We start from the raw sequence: 17191 nt of genomic DNA, 5'->3' as shown, positions 1-17191 counted from the left end.
AGGACCCAGGCTCAAATTCAATCTCCTTTTCCAAATTCCCTTGATCAAGGCACTTATCCTGAATTGATACAGTAAAAATTACTCAGCTTGCCAATGAGTAAATCAGTGTAAGTAGCTTAGTATTACCGGTTGGTTTAGAGAAATAGGGTCAGTTAAACGTAGGCTCTACGGCTATCATTCTACTGAAATCAAAATTCAAATTGTTTGCAGAATGCAAAACACTCTGAAGGTTCATTTGTCTTGTAGTGGATTTAGCCGCAGGCTCTAAGAGGCACAACACTGGACCTTGAGCAGTAATATAATAAAGTAAATGTAGAAGGTACATAAAAGAATGGATCATATCAAATACAATAAGCTGGAATATATGCCAGTCGTTTAGCTAAAAGCCCTGAAGATCTACAACCTGCTAAATGGTGCGGTATGAGATATATATATATGTGTGTGTGTGTGTGTGTGTGTGTGGGTGGAAAGGGGGGGGTGAAGCGACAGGAATACTGCCTATCCTAGATGCCCCGAGTGGTAGAGTGGGGAGGGCCACCCCATAATCGCGGACCCACACCCGCCTCCGTTTACCCCCCCAGTCCTTTTTATAGCATCCTGAGTCAGAGCAGGCCGACCCCTCAGTACACAGCGGCCTGCACTCCGTCTAATGAACAAGAGCAGGAAGCCACCGCTGGGCTCCGCTATTCCAGAAAGCGCTGGCCGAGTGGTTGGTGACGGCGCGGACAGGCTGCCATTAACGCGCCGGACGCAAACACGCACTGCGTGGCTGCGTAGCACCGGTTAGCTACTGCTATTACACACCGCGGTCTCACATCTCCTGTAGCCAGATCAATGCGTAAGTCTTTCATTGTCAGACTTTATCTTTCCAACACATTTTTTTTTTTATTGTAGGCTAATAAAACAAAACATGACAACAGATTTTGCGAGGCTGCTAACAACCTCCATTACTGAATATTAGCTAGCATTTAGCTGAAACCTTCGTCCAGGGCGACTTATACTTGTAGACACACTGCAATAAACTCCCTTCAATCATTAATGCCTTAATAAAACTGTGCAATGCAACACACACACACACACAGTTCAGAGTCACTAATTCACATGAAACGTTTCTTCGGCGTGTGGGAGGAAACCGGAGGGCCCGGAGGGAACCCATAGCAAACTCCACACCAACTGCTTGGGGATCGAACCTGAAAAAGCTCCAAGACAGGGCAGAGCTACCCGCTGTGCCATCGTGAGGAAGACTTCACTGTGAGACGGGCTGGTCTGCACACTTCAGCATCCCATAGCATCAAGAGGCACCAAGCAGAGATCGTCCAAATGGCCATCCCATAGCAAAGCTGTCATTAATGAGCAGAGGATTATGGGTAATTTTGTTGATGAATGATACAGAACGTGCTTTGGACATAAGGGAGATGAGCCTCTAAATCACGGGGCAGGAACATCAGCGGCACCATCTGCAGGGGAAGTGTCCGAGGCGGGCCTGAGCGGATTTTGCTCGAGAACAACCGCGCTCACGTCAGACGGAATTGCGCTCGCAAGGGAGCTATATGTGTCTGGACAGTGCCGCGTACCAAGTGATGATTATCTGCCAGATCACCTAACGGTGACACAAAACGAATGTGAAATATTCCAAAAAGCTTCGGTTGCTGCAAAGATATCTGGGATGACAGTGTTTTCCATTCATTTCTTTCGCTCGTCCCCCATCGCAACGTGAATTCACAAACGCAAACCGCTGTCTGTGCTCTCCGAACTCCACAGCGTGTTGTTAAGGCACAACGTGGAACTAATTACTGTTGATAAGTCAGACTACGTGGAATCAGCGGCACTCGTACCGCACTGTCAGCCAGTGCTTCGTGGGGTCACTTTAATATCAGAGCCGCTGTGCTCTTTCTCTCCGGTAACATTAACCGCGCAATCTCAGACTCATTACAACCCCTGTCCTCATGATGAGCGAAGCCCATATGTCACATCCTGCTGGGATTGTATTACCTGCGCAGTCTCCCACTAACTGATACCTAACCACCTAGCTACTTTAAAGGAGGCGGCGGCAGATTAACTGGGCAATTTACCCACCATAACATGGCAGGATTAACAATGGGTCCTTTAAATGACAGATGAAAAGGGCTGCATGGTACCTTGAAATGGGTACAATTTAATTCTTGGAAAAAAAATAAAAAATCTATTTTATTTTGAAGGAAAAGTCTTGGCAAATAAAATTAAATGACATTAAATTCAACTAAATTTAAATAAAATAAATACTTCAGTAGATATTTAACAAGTGGCAAGCATTGACGTAGCTTAATGTTACTGGAAAGCACTTTTGGGTTTTATTCGAGAAAAAAAAACTCCAGGAAAATGATACGGGATCTGAATGCAAATGTAAGATTCATCGAAACACAGTCGTTGGAATGGTGCACTACGGCAGAAGTATGTTTTCCCTTAAAAGCTGTACTGTAACGAAGGCCTAAGTTTCAATTCCGAGCCCTGATGAATTGAAAAGTCGGCTCGAAAACGAATCGCTAACAGAAAATGTCTCGTCTCAACTGGGCTTCCACTTTGGGTTTATTGGGACCAACTAAAAATAAGCTGAAGGCCTCTTGGAGAAATTTGGGGCTATAAAGCATGATGGATGGCGATTTCCTTGGCCCCCTCTCTGTGGTCGCCGAACACGAGTTACCGGAGGAATTTCAATTCAGCTTACAAGATAGAACAGTGGTGAATTCATTTAACTCCTATTTCTCGAGTGAAGAAGTAAATTCAGATCCATATTTCATTATTTCTCTGCCGTCTCCTGCGACTACGGAAATGAGGCCTCTCTCATTCCGCGACACGGGCTTCGAACACAGGCTGTGCGCCGCAGTCCCGACCGCCATCATTTTACAGAGGTGCCAAACGTTCACAATTGGTTCTTCCATCAACCGGAACTTTCTATTTAAAAATCGCAATGTGACGGAAGCTGGCTGCCTCTCAGTGAAGCGGCAGTTACAATACAAACAGAAAACGAGGAGAACAAATCCATCAACATATTTGCGAGCAATTAACGGAAACATATATAATGTCGTCAAGAACCTGGCAATTACTCATTCCGTTAAAATTTGATTTTAGCCAAAAAAATACACCATATTCTGACATTGCAGGGTTCAGAGCTTCTGTGAAGCGTGACACACAGCGGGAATAAACATTGCTGGCGTAATGTCAGCCGCCGTTGAATTACAAACCTTGGCTTTACTCTTTCAATGCTGTAATAAACACAGTAAAGTCCCGTCGCCTTAAGCCGAGTGTAAATTGTAAGGACGACAACAGCCAAGAGACATGCGTGACGCGTTCAGGATACGGAAGCCGGAATCCATCGTCACCGGAGACCCCCTAGCTGACACCGCCAGAGTGCAGTTTGTCACCATGGAAACTCACATAAACCACGTTCACGTAGTCGTCGTCAGACAAGGTCTCCAACATTTCGTTGACCGAGGTCCGGATGAGCTTGAGGGTCAGACCGGAGACGCTTCCACTCCTGTTGAACACCAAACCCCAGAACACGTTGAGAAAGATGCAGCACTGGAACGAGTACCGCAGTAAAGAAGATATTAGTGTTAGATTGACTGGGGAGGGCTTGGCTGTAAGTGTCAAGAGGACAGCTCGACAAAGCCGCCCAGGACAGCGCCACCTAGTGATGGGGGGAGACACGATGGCATGTTGATTCGTCATCATTCGCAGTACGTTCTTCTGTGTAAAAACAACCATGTGTTTCAGAGAGCGTGGGTCATTTTCCCGGGCTTCATGAGATTATTTCAATAAAAATAAAAAAAGAAAAACCTGGGACATCTCGTGGAAATCCACAAGAAAGACTTTATATGTTTATGGATTTCATTGGGCTTTATTCATATCATTGAAGTCAGTGTTAAATCCATACAGCAATAGCTAAACATATGTGCAGAGTGTGTGTGTGTGTGCGTGTGTGTGTATTGAAAGTATACATGAGAGCTTTCCACTACACTTAACAGGCCAGCAGAGGTTTCATATTCTATCATGTAAGCATAACATCTCTTGCATTCAAATTAAATATCTCATCAGTCCCAGCTGCCAATTATTTCAAATACATTACGTTTAGCAACAGCCATTGATTTTCATTTTTTACCAGCCTCATTTACACTTGGCCAGTTTCCAGAGGTGATCCGTTACTAGCATCCTGCAAGGACATGGGAACCGTCCTGACGTCCCCAGCCATAACGCAAGGACCCTTCTTATGGCATGATCCATTTCGTTGAAGGAAGCAGGAGACACACGACAGTACATGAGCTTCACTACAGTTTTCATTGGGAACACCATGTATTTTCATTTGGTGTTCAATGACACTGCTACAAGTTGTCCTGTCTGATTCTTTCCTGTTCCACAGCATCAGAATGTTTTTTTCCCCCCCAAACCAATTTTGATATTTTTAAAGAGCCCCAGGGGGGTCAAGGAGGGCCTACAAGGATGGGATTTCCCAGTGCATGGCTCTCCATATGGGGGGGGGTGTCACAGATTTATACAAACTGGTTCCATGACTAGGGCTACAGAAATCAGAAGACCAAGCCGAGAGGCTGGCCACGCTTAAACAGACATTCTTCTCAAACATGCACACATGAAGTGCTAATTATATAGTTCTGTAAAGAAAAGTCTGACTTCAGAATAACTCCTGAAAAAGAGTAAACATGTTTTAAATTAAACATTTGAACAGGCTTTCTATACCATTTGTAAAATTACAAAGGGTAATAATAATATTTTCTCCACACTGACATCTGGTGCATACAGAAAAATTAATGGTCATCACTCACGCGTCCACAAGAATAAGCATATCCTTCGGCGAAGCAGCTCCCTGTATATACCTACAAACATGAAATAATGTGATTGCACAACTGAACGTCCTCAGAAAGCTGCTATATATTTTACAAATCCATGCAAGCTGTAATAACACACACAAATCTACTGCGCTGCAGTTTGTTCAGAGAGAGAAAAAAAAAAATCCATGGCCACAAAAAAATGTGAAATGTAAAATATGATGTCAAGGATTCAGTGCCGAAAGCAAACGCTGGATCTCTCTTTTCGGCCGTTTCAGCTCTGAACAGGAGAGCCAATAGATGCAGCCTGAGCGGAACACAGATCAGGAGCTGTGCTGTGATGTGTTAAAAGCAGCCTGGCTCTTTCTGCTAATGCCACTGAAGTGGACACCAAATGAACTACAATGAGGCAACACACTTAAGTGTTTCCAGCAACTCACCACGGTCGCCGGCGGACGTCGTACAAATCGATTTTACTTGGCATTTTCCTCGAATCCATCCACGGCGATGCTGCAGTTGAACGGAATACGTCATGAGGCCTGCGCAAGCACCGCAGTCTTATCGGCATCGTATATCACATGCATTCCTTATTACGTGCACTTTGTGTCGGTGACCTGACCTAACGGTTCATTATGATGCTGTACCTCAAACGTGTTGTTTCAAAACAAAATATTACTGTTTTTGGGTTTACAGTATTTTTTTTTCCTTCTAACATTAATTAATGTTAATGATAATGATTAAATCCGATCAACCTTTCAGAATCCTATATTTTTACAAGAATGCCGTCATGAGGAGTTTTATTCTTTAAATTAGAAATGACATCTGAGGACGACGTCGTAACTTTGACTACGATGTGGAACTCGCTTAGAACTCAAATGGCACAGTACTGTCACCAGCTCCTCGGCTTACGAAAACGGCAGAGTCCAGAAGTCTGTAGACTCATTGTTCCCATAAGTGTGTGCAACAGTTCTCATGTTTTTACTGATCACTGACAGTCAGGGACTTAAGCTGAAAACACTGTGGAAGAATACATTAGCGAATTAACCCAGTTCCACTACGGTTGGGTGCGTTTTACTGACACCTATAGGCTGGTTGCAGAAAAGCCAGTCTCAATCGCCACTACAGACCAAGTTTCAAGACTATCAGCAAGAAATATTAAATCAAAATATATAAACATGGAAAAATGCTTGCATCGCTGAAATTCTTTAATTGAGCCTTTCATAACACAAAGCCAATTCATACGCGGCACTGAAATGAGCTCAAAACAGAGCTGTTTTGCGCCTTTTCCTCCCTAAAAAACGTATTACAGTGGGTCACCAATCAACGCTAAGGAAGATCTGCAGATTTTGGGCTCCCCAGCCAGCCACTGCTGTGACACAGCCAGTGTGAGTCACTGCGCTTCCAATCCCAGCTGTCTGCTCAGCAATTAGAGGATGACAAAATGTCTGGTGATGCCAAATCAGCACCCCTCCCCAAAATCTCTCATCATGCTGGCGAAAAAGGTCAGCAGCCATCAGGCCATTTGGGCAGACGGAAAAAACCCTGCTCCGCCATCAATCTGCCTCGTCTTGGGGCACGATTTGAAATGACTGACAGTTGCAGCCTATACCTAATGTATTTAATTAATTAATTTTTGCATTTAATTTATATGTATCTCGAAAAAAACAATTACTAGGAAGGTGATCAGGAATGGTTGATATTCTACTAGTTTTATGCAGCTACTTGTGTGATAAACACTGGTTCACATGGTGGAAAGAAAAACTAATGGCACGTAATAATCACGCATCTGCATCAGTCTCTCTTTCTCCTGATGTAATGAACACACCGTTTTCTATGAGATGTACGTTGCTTTGGAGGACAGCATCTGCTAAATGAATACATGTAAATGTAATAGCAGCATAACAACACTAGGTCACAGACGGTGAGCCAGTACTCCGAGAAATTGCAAATACAAACCAGTTCGAAAGGTTATTTCGCAGGCGTGATCAGGTAGACCAGTCTAAGAAGTTCCAGAAGGGTACCTAGACATTCCAGCTGGCAATTGTAATTCAGCCAATCCCAGGACCACATCAGGGTATTTTTTGTCACAGCATCCGTGGAACTGAGCGCTCGCTGCACCCGGAGGACCCCGCAAGCAGAGTGCATCACATCGCCCGGCCCTGCGCTAGGGGGGCCTTCGGACAGCCCCCCTCCACAAAGGGGTAGAGCGAGGCTAATGCAAATAGTGGAGATGTGTGCCGAAAGAGTCAAGGACACGTGCACGTCATCTGCTCCGAGCCCCCACCGCCCCTCGAGAGGGTTTCCGTTGCCTCATCTCCAGCTACCCACGCTCCTAATGGGCTATAAAGAATCCCGGGGCTCCAGCCAGCATTTCCGTGGCAGTGAGCGAGACAGGCGCTGCTTCCTCCCTCTGCTAATTGCGCTCTCGAACCCTAATTAGTGGTGCTTCTCCTGGCCCGTCAGACTTGGTTCAGTGCTCGTGGACAGAGTCCGGGCGGTGGTCTCCGACGCTCCTGTTGCAGAAGCCGCTGCATCATTATCTCCTCCACACGGGAGGGACAGGGACCACCTCTGAGGGCTCTTTGGGTGGACTCAACATTTCTCTCACGTTTTCATCTCTGGGGTGTCATTAATTTTTTTGCGTGTACCCATCAACAACGTGACGCCGGGGCTGTATCGATGACGCTTCAGCCACCCCTCACCCATCAGACACCACCCTTTGTCACACATACTCTTTGCATATTTTTCATGTGTGAGGAACCACGTGTACATCTTGGGCCACGTGCTCCGCGTGTACCAATTAGTGACACGAACCCATGGTATTCCGATGGGGGCATCTTGTCAGTACGCATAATAAGCAATGACAGAAAAAGGTCAAGCTTCACCATAGCTCAGTGTCGACGCAGCAAGTCGCTCGACGGCACATCTGTAGCAGCTTCAGCAAAACGGCTGCCAAAGAAACAAACTAAACACTGGTCCCCGTAGACAAATGAAACAAAATGTAAGTACAGTTTCTTCAAGTTCTCAGGAGAGCTCAACATTACCACGTCAATACATACAGTTCACTAGGAGACATCCATTGTTAATTGTGTTTCCATGATGCCACACCCCATATGCAAATGATCTTGAGTTATTCATGAGGGTCTCACCTGGGTAGTAGCGGGCTAGGCCCGTGGCACTGCCAAACACCTGCCACAGCAAAGTGGGGTCCTCTTCCCTGTTCTTCTTGAACACATCCTCTAGGGCCTCTGTCCAGTTCAATTCATTGAGCACAATAGTAGCTGGGAGGAAATAAACAGCAATTAATAACACAAACTATGTATATACATTTTTCACTTCTATTTTTCCTCCTGTCTAAACACAACCCAGAGCACGGCAATAAGTGCTGCACAGGCATTATTGGCGAACTAAAGAAATGTAGCGAGGTCCAGCTACAAGTTACAATGATCACGTCATTGGACACAGCAATGGTCTCGATTAAGTGGCACAAAAGAGCCCAACTTCTTATGTCAATCGGTTTAAGCCTAAACTATTTTATCAACGATGTGGACACACTAATCTTTAGCGCCAGACCAAAAGCAGCGTTGGAACCTGAGATTGCAGATCCTCGCACCATGTATCACCTGAGCCCACTTATAACTGTTAAGATTTAAATAAATGAGACGAAAGAAGCTGCTACGCAGTACAGTGAGGGGCATATCGAAATTCAGTGTCTACTTTAATTTACATTTATCTGATTCTTTTCTCAAAATAAATTTACAGTGTTAACTTACCTGAGTGATTTACCCGTTTCATACAGCTGCATAACTGACTATATTTTGGTAGAATTGACTAAGACAACAGGGTATATGATTTATCTTTGTTTTTTATTATAATAAAATAAAAAAAATAAATAAAAAAAATCAGCTGCAAGGGTGAGAGTCAGGACAGTTCTGAAACACTCACACAATACATGTTCAAGCTATTTTAATTTTGTAGTCAGCGAAGCTCAACAAAGTTACTCATCACACGGGAATTTTTATTATTTCACACCTAAATAGACAGTGTATAGGACGACCTTTTGGCTATTAGTTCTTCATATTCCGAACGTTGATCATTGTGTGTATAACAAGCATATTATAGCACCTAACAAGGAATTCGGTGTAGCACCAAGTTGCCTTGAATAAGGGTGAGCTAAACACTAAGTAATGATCATTATACATCACTCTGAAGAACGGGGTCTGCTAAATTAATAAATGTCAAGTAAATAAGGAGACGTGCTACAAATTAAAATATTTGTCGGAAACAATTTGAGCTGCACACCGCAAGCATCAGAGCACGAAGGGCCTACTGCAGACTTTGGCTTCCACATTGCTAGACAATCGAGCCCTTCAGCCGTAGGTGGGATTTGTACCTCGGTCCATCAAGTGCAGGGAGGTGGGTCTAACCACTATACCACCTGCTTTCCTCCTTTGCTGGTAATAAATACTATTAACTATAATCTACTATCATCTCAAGTCCCATTTGAAGTCCGAGTTCTCAGTTGAGGAGCTGTTGTCCGAACCGAATATGCCGAGCTGCAATTTCTGGCTCGTGTCCTGCCGCCTTTGGGACGCTCCTCTCCAGCACAGAAAAAATTCCACCGCAATTACGGTCGTGACACTTACAGCAGGGAAGCGACGCCGAGCCCTGCATTCCCGGCGACGTCAATTTGCCTCGACGGCACCTCTGGGACCGCAGCCTTCACCTCGTTCCGATAGATCCGCAGCAAACGCCTCGGGAACCAACCCAATCCGATTTCGCGGCAGCATAATGCGTGTGTCGTCTATGAGAAGCACTGCGCTCCGCGGTTCTGTCACTACAGATACTGAGCGGCTGTTTCCATCCGAACGGTCAGATCCTCCCTCCCCCTCTGGGGCTAAACCGCCCTTAAGATTCTGACCATAAAACCGCTGTACCATCATTCCTCCCATTAACACCTGCTGATAGTAAGTGTCCCACGTGAGCAAGAGCACTGTGTGCAGACAAACTTCCTGCTAGTCAAGTTTTCATGCCAAACAAACTCGTAACCCTTACTGAAAACGTGGCTTTCGGCTGCGGGGGGCGGGGGGGGGGTTGATAATGGGCTCCGTGGAGCCATCTGAAGGTCCCCCCGAGTCACACACCGACGATGAGTTGTTTTGCCTCAACCGATGGGCCCCAAAACTGGAGCCGCGTGACCGTTTGACATCTCGTTGCTGTCTCACGGTGACATGCCCTCAGCGAATGACTACGCATCACTTGTTTGGGGCGGGAAATCACCATCAACATAGAGAATCACAAAGATGGGAATGGTTGGGTATGCCTCCGCAACCCACAACAGTCTTTTGCACAAAGCTATCCCTCCAAGCTCAGGAAAAAAGCAAACAAAACCCTGGATGGATGGATGACTGACAGGAGGGACACACCTCGTCACAATCTGGGTACGTACGAACGAATACCCTGATTACGTATGTGACACTGCCGCAATTAACACTGGTAATCAGTGGTACAACGAGTATACATGAAAAGTGTCAGTGAACTGTTCATTTTAGCATCCGCAAAGCCTGGATAAGTTGAGGTCGGTGACCGGGTGAATGCAGTCTGAATGTTTACCACCGTCTCCTAGGAAACCAATGGTTTGTTACGGCACTTGCCCTTTTCCACTGTTCCCGTTTTGCAGAATTTACTCCTCCATGACCCTAAGTTCATGTGAGATAATTTCTGAACGGGAAATTTTGTTTCCACGTTGTTCTTTCTCAGGCAATGGATACCAGCTTTTGTCAAGCAGATGCTATAGGGCTACTAGTAGCAAATAGATGAATTAAGTGCACATATACAACAATTGCGTGCAACTGTAAATACCTGTAAAACAAAAACCTTTGCTAGATTCCATATCAGAATTTGACACACTTTAATCTGAGTATTAATTTATGGACACCTTGTATATGAAACTCACAGAAGTACCTTGGCAACAACTGTCACCTACTCCAATTGAAGCTTTTCGCAGTGCTTGGCTCCACTGATAGAGCAAAAATTACCCAGCTGTATAAATGGGTTCATCAATAAGTAGCTTACTATACAAACTCCCCACCGCGAGCTGCTTTGTAGAAAGGAGTCGGCAAAACGAATTAATGCCATAAATCTCTCGCGCTTCGGTGGTTTTCTCTATGTCGTGAGGTTCAGGAGCTGCTTGTGGCAAGTGCACTATGTACATTAATAAATATCAACATTTTAAACCACTTCAGTTAGCGCAGGAGATATTAAAGGACTTCGCAGATTAATTTTTCAGTTTATCATTATTACCAACAAATCTGTGTAAATATTTCAGTACTTGTTCTTGAACAAGTAATCTCAGAATATTATGTTCTTTGTGAACCCTATTTTCCATGAACCATGTGTAAACTGAATAAAATATATCGACATTCAAAATTATTTCACGTGGCGTGTGCATTTTGAGGTGCATTTTGTGTAAACGGCAGCCGTATGCTGAAGAAAATGCTCACAAGCCAACTGACGGCTTCCAGCGACTCATAAACCAACATACCTCCATTTCGACTGGTAAAATACCAGGGCTGAACAATAAAAACAAAAAAAAGAAAAAAAAAGAATTTTTAGGCAGCAAATTCTACATTTCAAGTGAAGAATAATGAAACTGAACACACCAAAATGATATGTATTCATATTTATACATTTCCTGTACGTCTTAATATGAAGTCACCAAAATCATGAACATAGGTCATGCTTGGAGGTAACAGCTCAAGTACTGCTCAGGGTGACTCAGAGGATCTGGGCAGAGCTGAGAACCCAGCAGCAAACCTAACAACAGAGTTTCTTTCATCTGAAAGAACGGTACGTGAAGTCATACAAAGGATGACTTCCCTAAACAAGGGGGAAGATGAAGCAAAAGCGACTACCGTAACCCCCAGACAAAGGCCGGGCTCCACAGGGCGAACGTGCTGAAGTTGCTCGGACCAGAAAGGCAGGAACCCATGCGTGGCTCCATAAACTGTAGAATTCTTCTGCGACTTCAGCTACATCTATTGCAACATCCAAATTATAATAGGAAATCACGGTGAAGAACTTTGGCCGGAACTCTCTAGCGCTACCCAGCCCCAGCTCCTCCTCCTCGAAGCCCGCAGGATGATGATTCGCAATGAACGTGCCGCAAACAGCCATTTTGATGTTAAAGCCGTCTTAGGAAGCCGGGACACTGTTTGTGCAATAAATATGCTCAAGAGCATGGAAATAGCAACAGAACTTCCACTGCGCAGTAGCCCTACTAAAAATACCCCTACGCATGGAGAACACCCTCCCGGCCGCCTGCCATTTGTCAGCGCTCAGTTCATTATTTAATTTCCCAGGAGAAAAGGGGCGCATTTCCATATCAATAGTGGCCTTCACGTGAAACATAAATACTCAATCAACATTTTTGGTAAACAAATCCCCGGCCAGATTCATTAACTCTAAGCAAACAGATCAAGCCAAAAGCGGGGTTCTAATAAACGTGAAATGGCTGAACAAACAACGCCGCGCGATGCATCCATCTCTCGTGTTGCTCCGATGTGCCTGGGCACGCCCCGGCTCATGAAGTCGCACACTGGCGCCTAATAAAGACGGAGAAGTGGATGGTTTACGGCGCTTTCCTTGAATCCCAGCCAAGGCCCATCCATCTAGCTGAATGTCATCTGGAGGTGGTTCTGGGGCTCCTGCTCAGGGTAGCGTACCATTAAATCACTAATGGCTGTTCCTCCTCGCGATCGATGGGCCAACATGGCGGTGCAACTTGCCAGAGGGAGGCTATCAATCACGCTCTCCTGCTCCCATCTTTGAGCCCTGTATCAATTCACATCAAGCTCAGCACTTGTCAAACACCAACAAAAGGTAACATCTTAACCAGGTCTACGGGTAGACAGTGGATCCGGAACTTTCTGCAGCAGTCCCACTTCATACGCTTGGAAATCTTTCAAGCCCTGTTGAGGTAAATTAACTGCAGTACAGGTAAAGTCTTTTTTTTTTTTTTTTTTTTTTTAAAAGACAAATGCACATTTTAGCAATGAGGTCTACTTGCCACCGGGATTCAAAAAGACCAACAGTTGGACAAGGCAGCAGGACCTAACCTATTCCATTTTTGCAACAAAACCTGGGACACGGTTGGACTGCAATTCTGCGCTTAAATAACAACTCGCAGCTGCAAAACGCTGTAGCTCTGAAAAATGACTGAGTGTTGCTTCCACACAAAATTAAACCAAAAGGTATTTTGTGACAGAAGTAAATGATAGGGAGCATGAACAGATGGTGTACCTTTAAGGAACACCACTAGACCATTAGATCCGGACAAGGCTAACGTGACGAGAACAGACGTCAAACAGGCATCACACAGGAAGCCTGAGCATTAGGCAAGTAGCTGGTGAACTGAAGTGTGGGAATGTATACACTCAAAATTTTCCATTTCTGCTCAAGGACTGGTTGAAGAGTTATGAACCTTTGATTCCAGCAAAAGTGGACCAGACAGTGATCCATGCTGTGTGGTATCCCACCTTCAGTTTGAACTTAACCTAATCAACCAGAGGGAATCAAACCTCACGTGGTTGCCCTCAATCAATCTCCCATCATCTCAGGTGAGACCACTTGCAGAGTCTTCCCTCCAGTAATTGTGGTAGCAGCAATGTGAGAAGCCTATGCTTATTATATAAAAAGGAACCTGGTGCAGAGGTGTATGTTGAATCCCATCCCCTGAATCCCATCTCTCTGGTACATTGTTCGTGACTGTAGCAGACTTCCACACCAGCGACTCTGGAAGATGGTCCACATGTGTATAAATTTTGTGTGTGTCTGGTGGGGGGGGAGGGGTTTGATGTGGAATAATTCAATGTGCGTCGACAGAACACTCGGGGGATGATGAAAAATTCACCAGTTTGTTTTTGCAACCATGTAGTTCTGAAAACATCTGGGATGACGCAGCATTAAAGCTCACAAAGCACAATATGCGCAATGACTTTGCCTCTCTTGTTTTAATATGCAACCTGACAAAAACACCGACAAGCGCATTATCGCCCTTGGGAAACAAGATGCTAGTGGAAAGGTTGTTGTTCGCTGTCATTAATTGCAGCCATTCTCGAAAGTGGCATTCGGTAGCCTGCAAAGAACACAGCATCTCAATTTTGTAAACCACCCAGTCAAAGGTTACTGCAAGTTGAGGGACACTGAAGTGAACCTACCAAGGGGCCCTCGAAGCCAGCAAACTTTCTCAGAGAGAGTGACCTCAAGACAACAAGTGTTTTCAACGGCGTAAATCGTGCCTCTTGTGCCAAGCCATCTGTGCTGAAGTGCTGCCGTTAGGCCACTGGATTGCTTTTACAGCTGGAGAACAACTAATGCCACTCCATCAAGTACAACTTTGAGCAGCCATGGTGAAGATTAACAGAAATAGCAGTCTTCCTCTTCTAAATTGGATATCTTCATTCTACGAAATTAGTAACGTCAGTAACAGGGGTATACCCATGTGAGTTACGAGAATTTGACTTCACAAGGAGTTTTATTTAATACCCCTACTTCGGTTTACGATGAATCTCTTTGGATTGACGAGGATCGAAGACGGATTTTGCGTTCCTCCCGACAGCTAAGTGGCATGATAGCAGAGCCAGCACATAGTCCTCTTCTCAGTTATACTTTTCCCGATGCTCCATTTAGTTCTCGACCACTATTAGTCCTTGTTTGTCAATATCACCGGTCTCACCTGTTATAATCTTGCTCATTACAGCCCCGTTTGGACTGTGCAAACAACGCCAACTTATTCGATCAGTGCGAATTCTTTTGCATTCTTTTCACTCAGTTTTTACTCTTCTTTTTTATATTAATGGTTGAATTAATACCTAAAAAATCTGTTAAATGTTATCTAGCATCTGATAAATGTATTGCATGCAACAGTTAAGAAAGAGCCGAAAAAGTGTAGACGACCGTACAAAATCATAATTAATGACGGCAAACTGCTTTGTTACGTTGCGGTATGATAATGACATAGTTAACAAACGTTGTATCCATTTTAATAGAATTTGGTGGTATTTTAGCTTGGGGCTTGGTAACACAAAAATATTTATCATTGAAGCTAATGCTAAGTCTCAGTTTTAAGAAAACTCCCCTTACAAAGAGTTTTTGAAGAGCAAAGAGCCTTTGTAAGGTGGCGAAGAATGTATTTAGTTTATTAATTCAGCACGTTTTTCCTACAAAGCAATTTACAAAGTCAGCTGCTTACATTTACTCGTTTAAACAGCTGGCCAACTTTTACCATCATCACAGGAGAGGTGGAAGTCAAACCTGGGACATTGGAGTCCAGCGGAAGCTTGTTTTTTGGTCCAGCTGAAGCTTGTTCCCTCCTCCCCCATGATGAACAGACATATATTATTCGATCCGGTGACGCCTCGTCTTCGTTTGAGCGTGATTAAAAAAAGGGGGGTGTCAAAGCAACAGGAATGCTCCATCGCATTGGGCTCTCCGCAGGCCACAGATGAGAGAGAAACCGTCTGTCTCGTAAACTGCCGCTGCCATTCATCACCGCAGCAATCAGCGTGAGAAAGAGAGCGAGGGAGAGAAACAAAGAAACTAGGTGTTTAAATCTAAAACTAGAATTGGCGGGGATGGGGGGGGGGGGGGAGGTACAGCTCCCCCATTTTACAGCCTGCACTGGATTTCATTCCCCAGACAGACCGATTGATTTATTTCCCCTTCATGTGCAACACAATCTGGGCAGGAGAAAAAGGCAATTTTGGCGGATCTATTGTTCCGGCTGTGTAACGCGGGGGACCCTTTGTTTGTATTCTGCTTTAGAACAGGATGGAGCGCTCCGTTACCGCGGTGTCTCACGCTGGAAAAAAAAACTTCCGTTCGCTCACATTCTAAAATCTTGATAGACTCTGCAACTCTTCATTACCACGACAAGTTACAGAGTCTATGGAGATTTGACATTTATTCATTTAGCTGATACTCTTCTCCAAAGCGACTTACAGTGCTAAGCTACCTACAGTTACTTACCCATTTATACAACTGTGTAATTTTTACTAGGGTAATTTTATGGTAGGAACCCTACTTAAAGGTACAACAGCTGGAGGTGAGATCCAGACCTATGACCTTTATGTTCAAAGGCAGCAGCTCTAAGCGCTATACTACCAGCTGCCCTGATTAAAATCTTTTATTGTCCACTATATGTAGCAAGTGTTGAAATGAAAAGCAATATATACATTTTATCAGAAATAAACCAGTCCCTGAACTTGCAAACACAAATGGGATGAGAAGTGTGTAATAAGTCAATTTATTTGTGACTCCAAAATCAGTGAATCCCAACCAACAAGCGGAATAATCTGTCCATCTCTCCACTTAACGGTCATAATCCATTAGACCCTCAGATAAAGCTATAATAAATTTTAAAAAAGAAAAATTAACACTTCAGTTTATCATCAATTTTAGCTTCAGACCACTGTATCTACACAAATGTTTAATAGAACAGATCTCCACTGTTTTTTGTATTTTTTTTTCTTTTTTTTTTTTTAAATGGCTAAGGTTATGGGTATAGCTAAAGCAAATAAAAATACTAAGACTCCATTTTAACTTTATTTTTTTTCCCTGACTTCAAGATATTTCCAGCTACAAACATGGTAGAATGAGGGTGGTCCTTCACCTCTGCTGTGCCTGTACTCTGCATTTTGCTGCCAACTGATAACAGAACATGGAAATGCAGGTTATTGTTCTGTAAAAGAAGTGTGGCGCAATGGGTTGGCCCACGGTCCTGCTTTCCGGTGGGTCTGGGGTTCGAGTCCTGCTTGGGGTGCCTTGCGATGGACTGGCGTCCTGTCCTTGGGTGTGTCCCCTCCCCCTCTAGCCTTATGCCCTGAGTTGCTGGGTAGGCTCCGGTTGCCTGCGACCCCATATGGGACAAGTGGTTCTGAAAATGTGTGTGTGTGTGTTCTGTTAAAAAAATATATATATATATTTACATATAGGGGGACGCGGTGGCGCAGTGGGTTGGACCACAGTCCTGCTCTCCGGTGGGTCTGGGGTTTGAGTCCCGCTTGGGGTGCCTTGTGGCGGACTGGCGTCCCGTCCTGGGTGTGTCCCCTTCCCCCTCCGGCCTTACGCCCTGTGTTGCCGGGTAGGCTCCGGTTCCCCGTGACCCCGTATGGGACAAGCGGTTCTGAAAATGTGTGTGTGTGTGTGTATTTACATATATACATATATTCACACACACTATATATATATATCCCTCTCACCCCCACATGGGGTGATGTGTGTCTGTCGTCCTCAAACTCAGGTCCTCTACCAGAGACCTTGGAGTGTGACGGTTCTGCACAGTACCTTAGCTGTTCCTAGGACTGCACTCT

At 44.6% G+C, this 17191-nt stretch overlaps 1 protein-coding gene across 3 annotated transcripts in view; it reads right to left on the bottom strand.

Moving 5' to 3' along the window:
* The window catches only part of LOC108936376 (voltage-dependent calcium channel subunit alpha-2/delta-1-like), a 112200-nt gene that overhangs the window by 34152 nt on the left and 60857 nt on the right, over positions 1–17191 (bottom strand). For all 3 annotated transcript variants that reach the window (XM_029248772.1, XM_029248773.1, XM_029248774.1), the window contains exons 7-10: positions 7970–8101; positions 5261–5330; positions 4818–4868; positions 3415–3514 (exon numbers count right to left, since the gene is read on the bottom strand). In XM_029248772.1, coding sequence (XP_029104605.1) covers positions 3415–3514; positions 4818–4868; positions 5261–5330; positions 7970–8101 — 353 coding nt within the window. The remainder of the gene's footprint in view (positions 1–3414; positions 3515–4817; positions 4869–5260; positions 5331–7969; positions 8102–17191) is intronic.

Source organism: Scleropages formosus, chromosome 24 (genome assembly GCF_900964775.1).
Source record: "Scleropages formosus chromosome 24, fSclFor1.1, whole genome shotgun sequence".
In the NCBI taxonomy this organism is placed as follows: domain Eukaryota; kingdom Metazoa; phylum Chordata; class Actinopteri; order Osteoglossiformes; family Osteoglossidae; genus Scleropages; species Scleropages formosus.
Note: the sequence above shows the minus strand (reverse complement) of the source record. Positions and strands in the feature narration are given on the sequence as shown.